Here is a 13,629-nt window from a genome sequence, read left to right on the forward strand (position 1 = left end):
TGATTTTGCTTCACATTTTGGATTTGGTCTGTTTTTTTATTGTTATGGCCTCTGTAAGTACGTCTTGAAGATATGTTGAGTGTGTCAATAAAATCCTGAGAAAATTGGTCACTCTAAGTATCTTTTGTGTCTTGGTGAAATAATACTTTGTGCAGTCATGTAGGTATTGGCAAGCATTTACACTGCAGGCATAAGTACAGACTTGTGACTATAGCATCTCCTTTATGGGCAAGCCTTACATATGGCTACTCATGTGGAGGAGACTAAGTTTTTTCATAAGACCTCCGCTTCCACTCTGTTTTGTGCTCCTGCTTCTGATATTGTCTACTTCATCAGCTAACCCGTCTTGCTTTTGATGCCTCTATACCTGCCAAGAATAACTAGAGACACCAAACCATTATGAGAACTCACTATGAAATGTCTTGTGACACCGGGTCAGTCTCTTGATACTAAGAACTCCTTTATACTATCCTCCCATGCTAACAAGATGAACAAGAAGCCTAAGGACTTTTGTATTTGTTGCCATACAGAGTGCTGCTCACTTTTACCTTGGTTAGGACAGATCCCTTATGCCCGCAAGGAAATTGGGGTTGCCTCAGATCTTGGTTGGTTCTGTGCAGTCTGTGGAGTGTGAAACAGATGTTGTCCGATCTCAGAAAAATGTTCCACTTTCTCTGATACTGGAAGCATTTTAGATGGTGAAATGAGATATTCTCCTGTGTTCAAGCCATCTGTTACTTCACAGCAAGCAAGTTCTTTACCAACATCTGAACAGCCTCCCATTTCTGAATAACAGAATGGTGGGCCTTCTGCTTCATTGAAGCTGAGTTCAATTGTAATATCAGGTCTTTTGAATCACCCACTTCTCCCTCCTTGCCTCTGTTAGATGTGTTATAGATAAAGCAAACAAGTAAGCTACTTGGTATTCTTATGTTTATGAGTGGACTAAGTTAAGTGAAAATATTCATCCTAAAGGACTTATTTCAGAGGAGACATGAATCGCTCATGTATTGGACTTCTTAATTTTCTTGCTGCACAAGAGCTTGTTGCTTATTCTGAAAGACACTGTATTTCCATCTTACAATGGAAATAAATCAAATTTGCAACTAGTGAAATATGTTTTAAAACACTTTCAACTTGACAACGGCTTTGATATCTTTGATCTATACTACTCATTTAATGAAGTTTAAAGGCAACTTAACAATGTATTGTTTATATGACATGTGCTTCAAACACACTGTAGCTTATTTTAAGGACTTTGAATCGAGATAACCATAGTCAGGAACTACTCTGAAATAAACTCCGTAATGCGTATAGACATACTTTAGTGTAAACCACATTGGACAGGAAAGTGATTGAGGGATGGAAACCTCTGGTGAACTGCTCATGTGTATTACATAGGGAACACTTTTTAAAAAGTGCTGATTTCATGCTACAGATTCTGTGGATTGTGTAACCCATTCAGGATTAACTTCTGCCGTGCATATAAGCACCATCTAGGGCTTGAATCAATTCCATGACTTCCCACGTAATCTTCGGCACAAGAAACCACTTCCTTTGTTTCTCACTGACCTGTGTTGAGCCTGCAGGCAACTTCAATCTAGCCTACAGAGACCCTTCTTGTAGGTCCCATAAAACAAGTGTCTGAAGGTAACTGAAAAAAGACCACTTTATTCATACTCCTAATTCTTGCAATACATTGTTAATACTGAAAGCAAAATGTATGGATGAAAACAAATGTTAATCAGAATTATGGCATCACTGTTTTGAAGTATGGTATAAGAAACAAAGGAATGGTTGCAGAGAGTTCTAATTGCTTTCCAATTGTGCTTCCCTTTAGCCACCTGTATGTCCATGGCTCCATTTTTTGACAGCCCAATCAGCTGCTTCAGAGTTTTAAAACATGTGTGCTAGATCAGTCCACACAGGGATAGGAAAGAAGTCACATGTTTTTCATGACTGCAGGGATTACAGTCATGTGAAGGTGTGCATTTTGGGGGGAAAATTGGGTTTAAAACACACATTTAAAACACATGCTTTTCAGCTGTTAGCCTGATTCCATCCCTAATTTCTCCAAATACCATTAAGTCTCCCCCATTATCCCAGTTACTTTTGGGTTTTACTGTGTCGAAAGACCCTTAGTGTATGAGAGTTGAATTATGTCAAGGAACGAGAAAGAATTAAAGAAGTCAACTTCTAGTTCTAAATGTAAGCCCCATTATGTGGACTGAAATAATATACTATGATTTGAGAGTGGACATTTATAATGTACAACTAAGTGAAAGAAGAGAAATAATAGCAAAATAAAATGTTTAGGCATCTAAGATCATTTTATTTCTCTTTTTCTCCCCTTTTTCAGGCAAACATTTAAGGGCAACTTTTATTGACCACAGAAAGTTGAAAAATGATCCTTTGTAAAGATTTAGAATGACATTGAACTTGGCACATAAAAAGCAGAATATATTTTTCACATCACCACCAACAAATTATTTAGTTCAATTGTAAGACAGCGAACACCTTGCTGTACAATTTTGTCTACTGTCAGACTTCTGCTTTACAATTTTGTCTGCTGTCAAACTAATGATGACTAACACTGTAAAAAAGATGAGGAGTCACAGGATAGGTGATGGCACAACAGAAAAGGAATATGTGAAAAAGCTGCCAAGCTTGGATCAAACTAGACAGAAAAAGAACAATATGAGTAACAGTTTCAAGTAACTCTAAAGGCACTATATTCTATTGTTTCCCCCCTCCCCCATCTTTACAACCCACAGACAAGTCTCATCTGGCAAATAATACAGTTTTTCTTCAAATTAAATTAAATTAAAATCTATCTCTGTCTTCATTTGTTTTGCTTTGTTTTAATATACTTATTATTTTATTGTTAAATTCAGCTATTAAATGCATCAGCAAATACCAAATTAAGAAATAAACATGCAAATAATTAAAAACATTAATAAAAAACCCCAACAGTTGACAGCAGCTGTTACAACAATGACAGAACAATTTACTAGAGTTGTCAATGATGTATAGATGTTAACGTAAGGATGTCAGAATCAGCCCATCCTATTTTTCTACAGGGAGCCATGTCAAGGAAGAGAAGATAGATAGATAGATAGATAGATAGATAGATAGATAGATAGATAGATAGATGTTTGTTATGATGTGGGTGATATAATAAAAATATGCTGTTTCGGTTTTGTGGCTTTGAACATATGTTAGCACTTTAACATGTCATATCATATTTTTTCATTAAAGCAGGGCTCCAGAAAGTTTTTTCTTTCTTTTTTCATTGATCAATTGAATTATATTGGCATCTTTCCCAACCCAATATAATTTCCAACCTTGGAGCAACATTTTATACAAAATTTATTGATGTCCCAGCTAAAGAAGCAAGAAACGTATTTCTAAAGCAATTTGTATGTTTCTTGATAATACTGCTATCAAATCTGCATGTGAATTTCTCATGTTTCACATCCTCTCTAACACTACAACTCAGAGTTATTTATATAATTCAATTGCAGTAGTTAAATACTTTCTGTTAAATAAAAGGCAGCATTTCATGTTTTTAGCAGATATTGTCTTTGTTACCTTTTTAAAATCAACACAACTGATATTTTGCTCATAACTACCTTGACCTAAGAGTTTAATTAGTTCTGTAGCTGAGCTATTAACTCAAAACACTCGTATCTCAAAGCAAATTTCCTACTGAAATGCTATTAATCAGTTTTGCTCCCCTGAACAATTTCAGCCTTGCACATTTGTGAATCATCATAAATTAAGCATCAAGGTATAGCTTTCTTATTACTTTACAGAAGTCATCTCTCTCTTCTCTCTCTATCTGTCTCTATATATGCATTTGTATTTTGTTTATATATATATATATACTGCATGTTTTAAAATAGTTTCTATTTAATTGAACATGAAAAAGAAAATATAAATCCAGTTAACTAAGGGTGCTCCTAAGTAAGTGTACATAGAAATGTACAGCTGGCCCTCGGTTCCCAGGGATGTTGCATCTATGGATTGTACCATACTTTGAAAATATTATCTTCTCTCCCTACCCCACCAAAAAAATCCAAAAAGCAAATCTTTTTGTATAAGGGACACTATTTTATTATACCATTGTATCTAATGAAATTCAAGTAGCCAGGGAATTTGAAATTCATAGAAACAGGGTAGAAAAGGAAAGAAACCAAGGACCCATTATACCTACAAATTATGATTATGTGAGAGGAGCCCTGCATGTTATGTCTTTATAATAATAACCTCAACAATAGATACTATTTTACCACTCTCTTGGAACTTTCCTAAAGAAGGCAATTATAGATCTGATCCTTGGCATGAATAATTATGATACCGTGATAGATTCCTGCTATTTGCATTCTAGTTCTGTATGATTTGGGGAAATACATGTTTCTCAAGTACCCCAAATGTATTTAAACATTTTGTAAATGGTCAGTTTCTTAAGTAGCCTTCAACCATAATGAATTGTGCCTCTGACCTATCACCCACTGAGATAAAAATGATCATATGATAATAGGCAAAGTAATAAATGTAAATCAGATTAATATAAATCTAAATTGCTTCCACTAAGATGAAATTCATGAATTGCAAATAAATAAATAAATAAATAAATAAATACCCAATTCCCGTTGAAAATATTTCAGAAAAGCAAAATAATGACTCTCTGCGGTCCAGTAACCTCTGCCAGTCACTGCAAGGTCAGTTGCTGTATGTGAGATGGTTTCTTCTTTAAATGTTTGGCTATGTATCTATGAATTTTATTTGACCATATTCAATAACATGGGTTCTCTGAGACCTTCATGGATGACTGCCTCTATCACTATTTATTTTTACTACTTTTATGCCATGCTACCTTTATTTTATTTTTTAATAATCTTTCTCTCTTTCCCTCATTGCTGTTTTGTTGAACTATTCCCATTACCACTCTGAAGAAGAAACTAATCTGCAGGGTATATACAGCTTCCCAGGGAGTCTTCAGACTTATAGTTTTTATTGCTCATAGTAGAGCTAATCTACACTGTGTATTTTTATTTTTCAGGAAATTGAAGCAGCCGTGAAAGCCAAACAGCCGGATGTGGAAGGGATTTTGTCTAAAGGGCGTCATTTATATAAGGAAAAACCAGCCACTCAACCAGTAACGGTAATGAAGCAACCTTAGTAATATCCATTACTGCATAATGGGTTATGCTTCCCCTGTTGTACACTTGTCCTTGATGTGATCTATTTGAAATCCATGAAAGAACTTGGATTTTTTTTTTCTGAGATGCTAGTCAGCTGAAACGATTTCTACATAATTTATTCATCTGACTTTGAGGTTCTTCCATCTCATCAAAAAGTTCATTTCAAAACAAGAGCTGTATTTCAGCCATCTGGCCACAGAGGACAGAAAGTGCGACACTTACATTTTGTGATTATTGTGTGAAGTAAAGGTCAGGTAGCTGGGCTAGGTTGCAATAGATTGAATAGCTTAGGCTGTCTTGTCCTAAATTTACTTCTGTATATATTTAAGGTAGAGGCCTCAAATGGATTTGAACAGAAATGTTGTCATAAAAAGTGATTCTTCCATCTGCTGACTTGTCACCAGGACTTTTGCCCAATTGGCAAATTGCCTTGCAAAGTGATTAAAACACTATAACTTATCAGCTTACCAAATACCTGCATGCAAGCCATAGTCCTTTTTTTCTTGGAAAATAATAATTTGCATTCATTCATGCATAAGCCCTACCCACAGGGGCCTTCCAGCCAGGGCAGAAAGCCAAGAGGAAGCAAGTTATTTTAACCCACTTTCTCCTAAGTTTCTGTCTACCCCCCCCCCCAACCCTTGAGGGGTGGCTAGATGCCATCCCAGGTCAAACAAAGGTTGACCCAGAATGGCATCCAGCCCCCCCCCTCCGCCCCCATTTTCCCCTCAAAAAATTACTTCCTCCCTCCACCACCTGACATGTGGGTTTTGAGCACCAGGAGTAATCTGTGAGCGGCCTGTGCTGCCAGCAGGCTCCTCCAGTAAGTTTTTTTGGGAGGGAAATGGGGGACTGAGGGGAGGAGTGGGTGCCCTCCTGCTACTTTGGGCTCCAGAAACCTGAAGATCCTGGATGGCTGTCAGGAGTCCCGGGAATCAATCCCCACAGGCCCGGAACCTGCAAAGATCTGTACCTTAAGGTCTGGATGTTTCCAGGTGTCAAATTAACGTGAAATCTCAGTTTATTCCACATTGATCTGACACAAGAAATTCAAAGTGCAGATTTGATAAATGTAATATTTATATTGTTGTATATTCATATGTTTTATGTAATTATGATGTTGTTTATTGTTTATTGTTTGTGTTTTCAGTTTGCATTCAGTTGTTCTTTATTGTAATTGTTGTTTGGGCTTGCCCCATGTAAGCCGCTCCAAGTCCCCATTGGGGAGATGGTGGCGGGGTACAAATAAAGATTATTATTATTATTATTATTATTATTATTATTATTATTATATGATGTGTGGAAATGAATGGAAGAATGGAAGGATGGATGGAGCTAGTAATTTTGAAAGCACCAGTAAAATATTAAGGCCTGCAATGACTAACTACCTGCTTGCTGGAGTGTAATTAAAAGTAAACTGTGATAAGAACTGCGACAGTGATAACATAAATGTTTGCAACATTCCTTATGTTAAGAAGGAAGTCAACACCAATCAAGGAGAGTCAACATCTGGCCAGGAACTGTGATGGAGCCAGGATGGAAGACGTCTATCATTAATTTACAACTTTGGGACTACATCAACAGACTATTCCTATAAAAGACTCAGTCTAATAATGCTCAACGTGTGACCAACCTGAGTAGTCTGGTTCACCAGCTATGCTCTGCTCCATGGGAAGGAGAGAGAGTGTACCATGGAGTGGCAGATTTGCACGGAAGTAGTCTGGTCACTTTGGGTAATCTTTCTCAAGGGAAGAGGAAGAAGTGTGCTTTGGAGTCTTAGGTTTTGTGCAGAGAGTCAGGTTCTGCTGTATGGAAAACAGAGATCTGGTCCTTGGCACTGTGCTTAGGGAATAAGTTTTGGCAATTCTTCATTTTGAAGTTTTGGCGTAATGAGCTTTGCATTTGGCAGGCTGCAGGAAAGAGGGTCTGGCCTTACAGGTGCTTCTCCGAGGAGGGAGAAAATGATATTGTAATATTTGGGTGCATGAGGATGAGTGCATGTACATGTGATGTGAATGTTGAGTGAAAATGTAATTCCCCTTTGTTTGTTTGTTAGTCATGTAATTGTAAATCCAATGTAGTTACATAGAATCTGTATGTCCAACGTTATTGTATGTCTAAATGTTTTTTCTGTATATCCTCTCACACTGGAAATTGCAATAAAAAGAACCTATGCTTCAAAGTTATTGAAAAGTTATTCATGACAGATCCAGGTTTATCTAAAGTGTCATTTGAACACCTCAGGTAAACCCATTACATATCACAGGTTCTCGGGCCTGTGTAGAAGGGTCCTTAGATATTATGTAACCTAATTCTTTATAAAATGAGAATCCAGAAACAAGCAGTCTTACTTATAACACAAGCTTTTTGTAGATTTATTTCCCAAAACATTGGAAACAAGCCAAGCAAAAGTTTCAACATGTGACCTGAGCTAGTTTTGCTGGACTAGAATCTGAAAATACAAACTGATCCATAAATAATTTTCTCATGTACTTGATCTGATGTCTAAAATGTAACCATTTTTAAAGTTATATTCTTACCTAAATAGTACAGTCATATGTGTGTAGTTACCCAGAGGTAAGCAACATTTTACTAAATAGCTACGTCATATTGCAACTTGGAGCTACTGAAAGCAATGAGACTTTTAAAAAAGAAAGATCGTGCAGTAAATATATCAAAGTGAAACTGAGTTTCCCTATGACCCCTATTATAAGTTTTATATATACTTTTCCCTTGCTAATATACCTACTGTTTCTCTTGCTACTATTTCTATTTCTCTTGCTGTTCTTTTTGTATTTTATTAACCAAATAGTAATGCAGGTTCAATATCTTTTATCCAACATTATGAAATCCAAAATACTTCAAAATCTAAAAATGCCCCCTAGGTGGTTGAAATAGCGACAAATTTCTTTCAGGTGGTTCATTGTCTACAACCTTTGCTTCATGCAAAAATATAATTATGTATTAAACTACTTTTCAGGCTGCTTGTATATGAAACATAATTTGATGTCATGTTTAGATTTGGGTCTTATTTTTAAGAGATCTCATTATATACATGCAAGTATTCTAAAATCTGAAAAAACCTAAAATATGGAAGATTTCTGATCCCAATCATTTCAGATAAATGATGTTCAACCTATATCAGTAATCATGATATTATTGTTGGTATTGATTCGTGAGATGTCTGGATCAAATCTTGGATTTTTTAGCTGGGTTTTATTTTCCAGAAAACTTACTCAAGATTCCATATATATATATATATATATATATATATAGATATATATATATAGTTTATTTACTTACTTACTTATTTTTTTCCTTATGTTGTGCACAACCTTTCTCCATGTGAACTTAAAAAATTAAACAAAATTACATTAAAACTTCTACTGTGCAAAAGTTAATCAAAAATTACATCTATTATTATTAAAACCAGAATTAAAATATTTAAAATCTATTTGAAATACAACTTACTAATTAAAAAATTAAAATTAGATAAAAGAAAATACAGCCCACCACTTCAGTTACCATTGCTAATACAGGCCTTACTGGACCTCCCTTAAAAGGGAGTTCCACACCCAGAAGGAGACACGGCACGGGGGACGGGACGGGACTACTGTGCTCTCAGTAAATGCATCTGCAAAGGTGGTAATCAGATAAAGCCCCCTTTCCATTTTGTAAATGTCTTCTTTTGTGTTTTTGTGAACATATTATTCTGTATGGTTTACCTTTTTAAATATTTGTTTCCTTTGGTTTATGTTCTGTAAAAAAATAATTGCATTCTAACACAAGTAGGTATCCCAGGATGTATTTCCCAAAGATTTCTGTTGATAAAATATTCTGGAAATATGGGGAAATGACTTGGCGGAATAGTAGGGTTTGGCTCCAAACCCATAGTTCCCCTTATGTATTAAAAACCTTGCTTTAAACTCATCTATTCTGGATTTCAACATATTTGTTAGGTGAGATTACATAGTGATAAACAGTTTTTTGTCCTTTGTCATTAATTTATGAGCCTCATAGGTAATGTGCCAATGCAGAATATAAGAGATTGCTGTGACTTGTGAGGTACTGAAAATGTTGTTTTCCACTATGTTGCATTTTTTAAAATTGCACACTGCTGATTGTTTAATTAACCACATTGCAGAACTAATTTCTTTTTGCTTCAGTAACTGTTGTAAGGATAACAAAAGAACATTGCACACATGATGTCACTGAAGTGGAATTATGTCCTCTATACTTCACACATTCAGATTGCTTTTGGGCTTGCACAAATAGTGTTGTGTTACTTACATTGCAGCTGTTTTTCTCCATGTAATGTCATTCAATTTCATTTAAGTTCTAAGAAAAAATCTTGATTGTTCTAAAGAGATAATCACAACACTTGCAGAGATTGTTTGGATATTATTATATTTCAAGAAAAAGATTCACATGTGGATAAACAATATATTTAAAGGATAAATTTTCTATACAAACTAGAATCGGATAATGGAGGATTGCTGTTTGCAACTATTTTAGGCTTGGCCCCACTTTCAGTAATATTTCAGCTTTTTTCCAAAATACACAGCAGTGCCTATACATTCAAATGGAGACACTGTTGCATCTGAAAATATTGCTGTCACTGAGCTGTATAATATAATTATATTGACAGATTTGGCGGAGAGAAGAGCATCAGGAAGTCTTCATGTTGTTTAGATCCCTGCTTCTTAAACTGTGGATTCTGACACCCAATGGGGTCCCCTTGGTTGAATATTGGGGTCACAAAATTTGGCTTCGGTAAAAGGTTTCTGAATGCTACCAATTTACATAAATCTTTTAGCAACATCAGGAAATGTTTACAGTGGTCTTTGAAGAAAATGCTTCAGTTGTACCCCACAAAAGGGGAAATTGGCCTGTTTAGCAAGCCTTGCAAATACTTTTTATTATCATTAAATGTTTGATTTATGTATACCTGGGGTCATGTAACAATTTCTGGGGCAGAAAGTTATCATGAGTGTAAAAGGTTTAAGAAGTCCTGGTCTAGATCACTGGTCTAGAACCTATTGTTTTCCATATATTTTGCACTTGATAATTCAGAATCCCCGCCCATTAGCTATGTTGCCTTGGGTTTTAGGAAGTTGAAATACAAAATATCCGGAGGATTAGTGAGTGAGAAACACTGCTCCTGGTCATTTAACATTCCAAAGAGCACCTAAGATTTTCAAAATAATGCTGAAGAAAGTAACAGTACAAAGAAACTCTACCGTCAACAAAATAGATACTAAACAAGAAGAATAAGTGAGATTCAAGAAATAGTTCAGCCACTCAAAGCACAATGTTCATTCTGATGAAATGAAACAGATGAAGGTGAACAAGGGAATGATAAATTGAAACACATCCAAAGTAATGTAGCTAAGATCACAAGGGACTTAGGAAGAAAGGATGAGGAAGCTGGGAATGTGTAGTCTGGACAAAAGATAAAATTAAGTAGCGACATGGTGTCAATTTTCCAACATTTGTAGGGCTATTACATTGATGATGGAGAAAAAAATATTTGTATTGCTTCAAAAAAAAAAGGATATTGATTAAATGTTAAGGAAAATTTCCTGAGCTAGAGCTGTTTAACAGTGAAAAGGAGTACATTACTAGTGGTAGATTCCTTTGAATCTTTAAAGAAGGCTTTAAGCACTGACTAGATGGTCACTTATGAAAAGCATAGAATTCATGCTTCAGAAGGAAGTTGGGCTAAATGACCTTTGTGATCTCATAAAACTGTTTGTTTCTCAGCTCACATATTTTTTGACAAATAAATCACATGAACTACACATTGCCAAATGAATATTCTACTTTTGGATTTTCTAATATTTGACTTCATCAACATACCTGCTGCTTCAACAGAAAGCTGTATGAAAAGATACAGTGCAATAGATTTTCTTATCCTAGTACTTTATTAAAATTTTAATATATCTTATCTTCCTGTTTCAGAAAAAAATAGAAGATTTAAATTCTGATTGGAAAGCAGTAATCCATTTAATACAAGTATTAAAGGGAAAGCCAGTCTCTGGGCTCCCAGGAATAGTATCTTCTTCTGTTGGTAAGTACTTCAGTGTTTCAGTAATTTTCAGATTTAATAGGTGAATGTTAAAATGAAGCAATTTATTTTTTATAAACTGTTAACTTTTAAACTGATGTTTTAATTTACTGTTTTAACTAATGTTTTACCTTTTACTGTTTTACTGTTACTGTTTGTTTGGCATCTAATGATTGTTGGTTGTAAACCGCCCTGAGTCCCCGTCCCCCCTGGAGGGGAGGGGAAGAGAAGGACAGAAGATAAATGTTTGAAATTAAAAAAAATAAAGACAAGGTGGAGGAGGGTATAAGCCAGAAAAAGAACTTAGACATTCATTCTAATTTTATTTCTATTTTAAATAATTTAAACTGTTTTAATTTGTTTTTTAACAGAATTCTTGCTTAGTTGGTTTTTAACTTCTTTATTAGTAATTGTTAGCTTTACTTTGTGTAAAATGCTGGAGGTTGCCTTTAATTCTTTCCTGGAAAAATGCATTAAAGGTGAATTAAATAAAATAAATTAACAATAAACCATAACTTTATTCTTATCAGAATATTTTTACAATCTGAATGATTATGTACCTGATCCCTTGGCCCAGGTAGAACTACATAAAACATTCCACACCCTTTTCATTGGTTTATTTAACAAAACAGATGTTATTCTTTCATTTTTATTGTGTTGACATACTTAAATTATGTTTAAGGTAAACTAAAATCTTGGATATCTACAAATAATTGCTTTGTGCATGACCACATGTGGATGTGTGAGGCAATGTCCTGGACACATGGGGCAATGTCCTGATGCTATATCCATGTTCAGATTTATTTATTAAGCTGTTACACACTTTTCAGACTTCCACAACACAGGGAAAAAGGGTGTTACAGTTTGATGATGTGTGTAGACCAGCAAAAGATTGGTCCTTTGTATATTCAAAAATGAGCAATGCAAGTAGAAGAAAAGCAAAACTTAGATTTTACTCTTGTGCAGCAGAGTTCATGAAAAAACAGCAACTTCAACACAAACTTTTTAGTAATAATACAATCACAGTTCCTCTGGAATATCAAACTCACGTATAGTCCTTGCATTTAATTCATGCAATAATTTCCTTCAAAAAAATGTCTTCTTCCAATTGTCATTTCTTGTTCATGGAGAGGAACATGGAAGACAAACTTGCCAGCATCAAATAGGCTGCAAGCCAGCAGCTTTCACAGAGTAAGCTTAGAAACAAACATTCAGTAAGTCCAAAATCATACAACAAACACTCCCTAGTTATACTCCTTCAGGAGTGGCCCAAAACTTGTTGTCCTTAAGTACTACAATTACTCAACCTGGGGATTGTAATTAACCAGGGTCTTTTTCTCTTAGCACACGTGCGGTAGTGATCCCACAGGAACTTAGCCATGTACCTTAATAAAGGAGACTGCCATCCCATGTCCCCAGGCCACCCAAGCACTGGAAATGAAGGATGACAGTTGGGTCAGTTCCCAAACTATGTAGCATGTGATTGCTCAAATAAAATCCAGTTCGTATATGAAATTACAAAGGACATACTTGACCCTTCCCCGTGATATTTGCTTAGAAAATTCAATTGTTATGAAACGATACTGACAATTCCAGCAAGAGAAATCTCAAGGAGAAATTTTCTGATAACACAGCCTGTCCTGTTGAGCACTGGGCCTATGACAATGTCTGTTTACAGGACGTGCTTTCTGTATGCCCAACGGGACGTCGGGGTGCCTCAGCTAAAGAGTCCCATAGGTTTCCCAACACAAAGTTCTGTAGAGGCTCAAAATAAGATCAACAATGTTCTTTATTAAGGCTTAAATCTTCGAACAAATGAATTAAATGCTTTATAATCTTGAAAAACTACCCCCCCCCCCGAAACAAAATCCTGGCTACGGGCCTGCCCTGCTGGCATGAGGCCCCAACTCCTGGCTCCAAGCTGCGTTATGGATAGCCCGAGTGGTCCCTAACCAGGCAATGGTTGCTGTAGATCTGCCAAGCTGGTGTCCTGTAGATTTGCCCCACAAAGGCTGTGGAACCATTCCTCTATTTTCCAGCAAAGCTGGGGAAAGGGGCGGATCTAAAGGCTCTAATTATGATTGATAGGTTGTTGGTCCTATGATTGCAACCTGGGGAAAGCTACCCAACTGCAAAATGCAAGCCCCAAATAAATTCAAACAAACTAACAGTGCAAGAAAAAAAATCAAATCTCCTGGCACAGCCGTGCCAGCACACAGACCACTCACCCCCATTCCCCCCAAAAGAAGATCTTGGTATCTTTGGGTTGTTTGGGTTGTTTGGGACACTGATTCAGAAACTTGCATTGGATAAACACATCAGTTCTAGTTTCTTTGATACGGTTTTCTATAGCAA

The 13,629-nt window shown here is 35.9% G+C and overlaps 1 protein-coding gene across 15 annotated transcripts in view; it reads left to right on the forward strand.

Moving 5' to 3' along the window:
* The window catches only part of DMD (dystrophin), a 1,568,405-nt gene that overhangs the window by 1,121,159 nt on the left and 433,617 nt on the right, over nucleotides 1-13,629 (forward strand). For all 15 annotated transcript variants that reach the window (XM_067466757.1, XM_067466754.1, XM_060770144.2 and 12 more), the window contains 2 exons: nucleotides 5,066-5,167; nucleotides 11,169-11,277. In XM_067466757.1, the coding sequence (XP_067322858.1) occupies nucleotides 5,066-5,167; nucleotides 11,169-11,277 (211 nt within the window). The remainder of the gene's footprint in view (nucleotides 1-5,065; nucleotides 5,168-11,168; nucleotides 11,278-13,629) is intronic.

This window comes from Anolis sagrei, chromosome 3 (assembly GCF_037176765.1).
Source record: "Anolis sagrei isolate rAnoSag1 chromosome 3, rAnoSag1.mat, whole genome shotgun sequence".
Lineage (NCBI taxonomy): Eukaryota > Metazoa > Chordata > Lepidosauria > Squamata > Dactyloidae > Anolis > Anolis sagrei.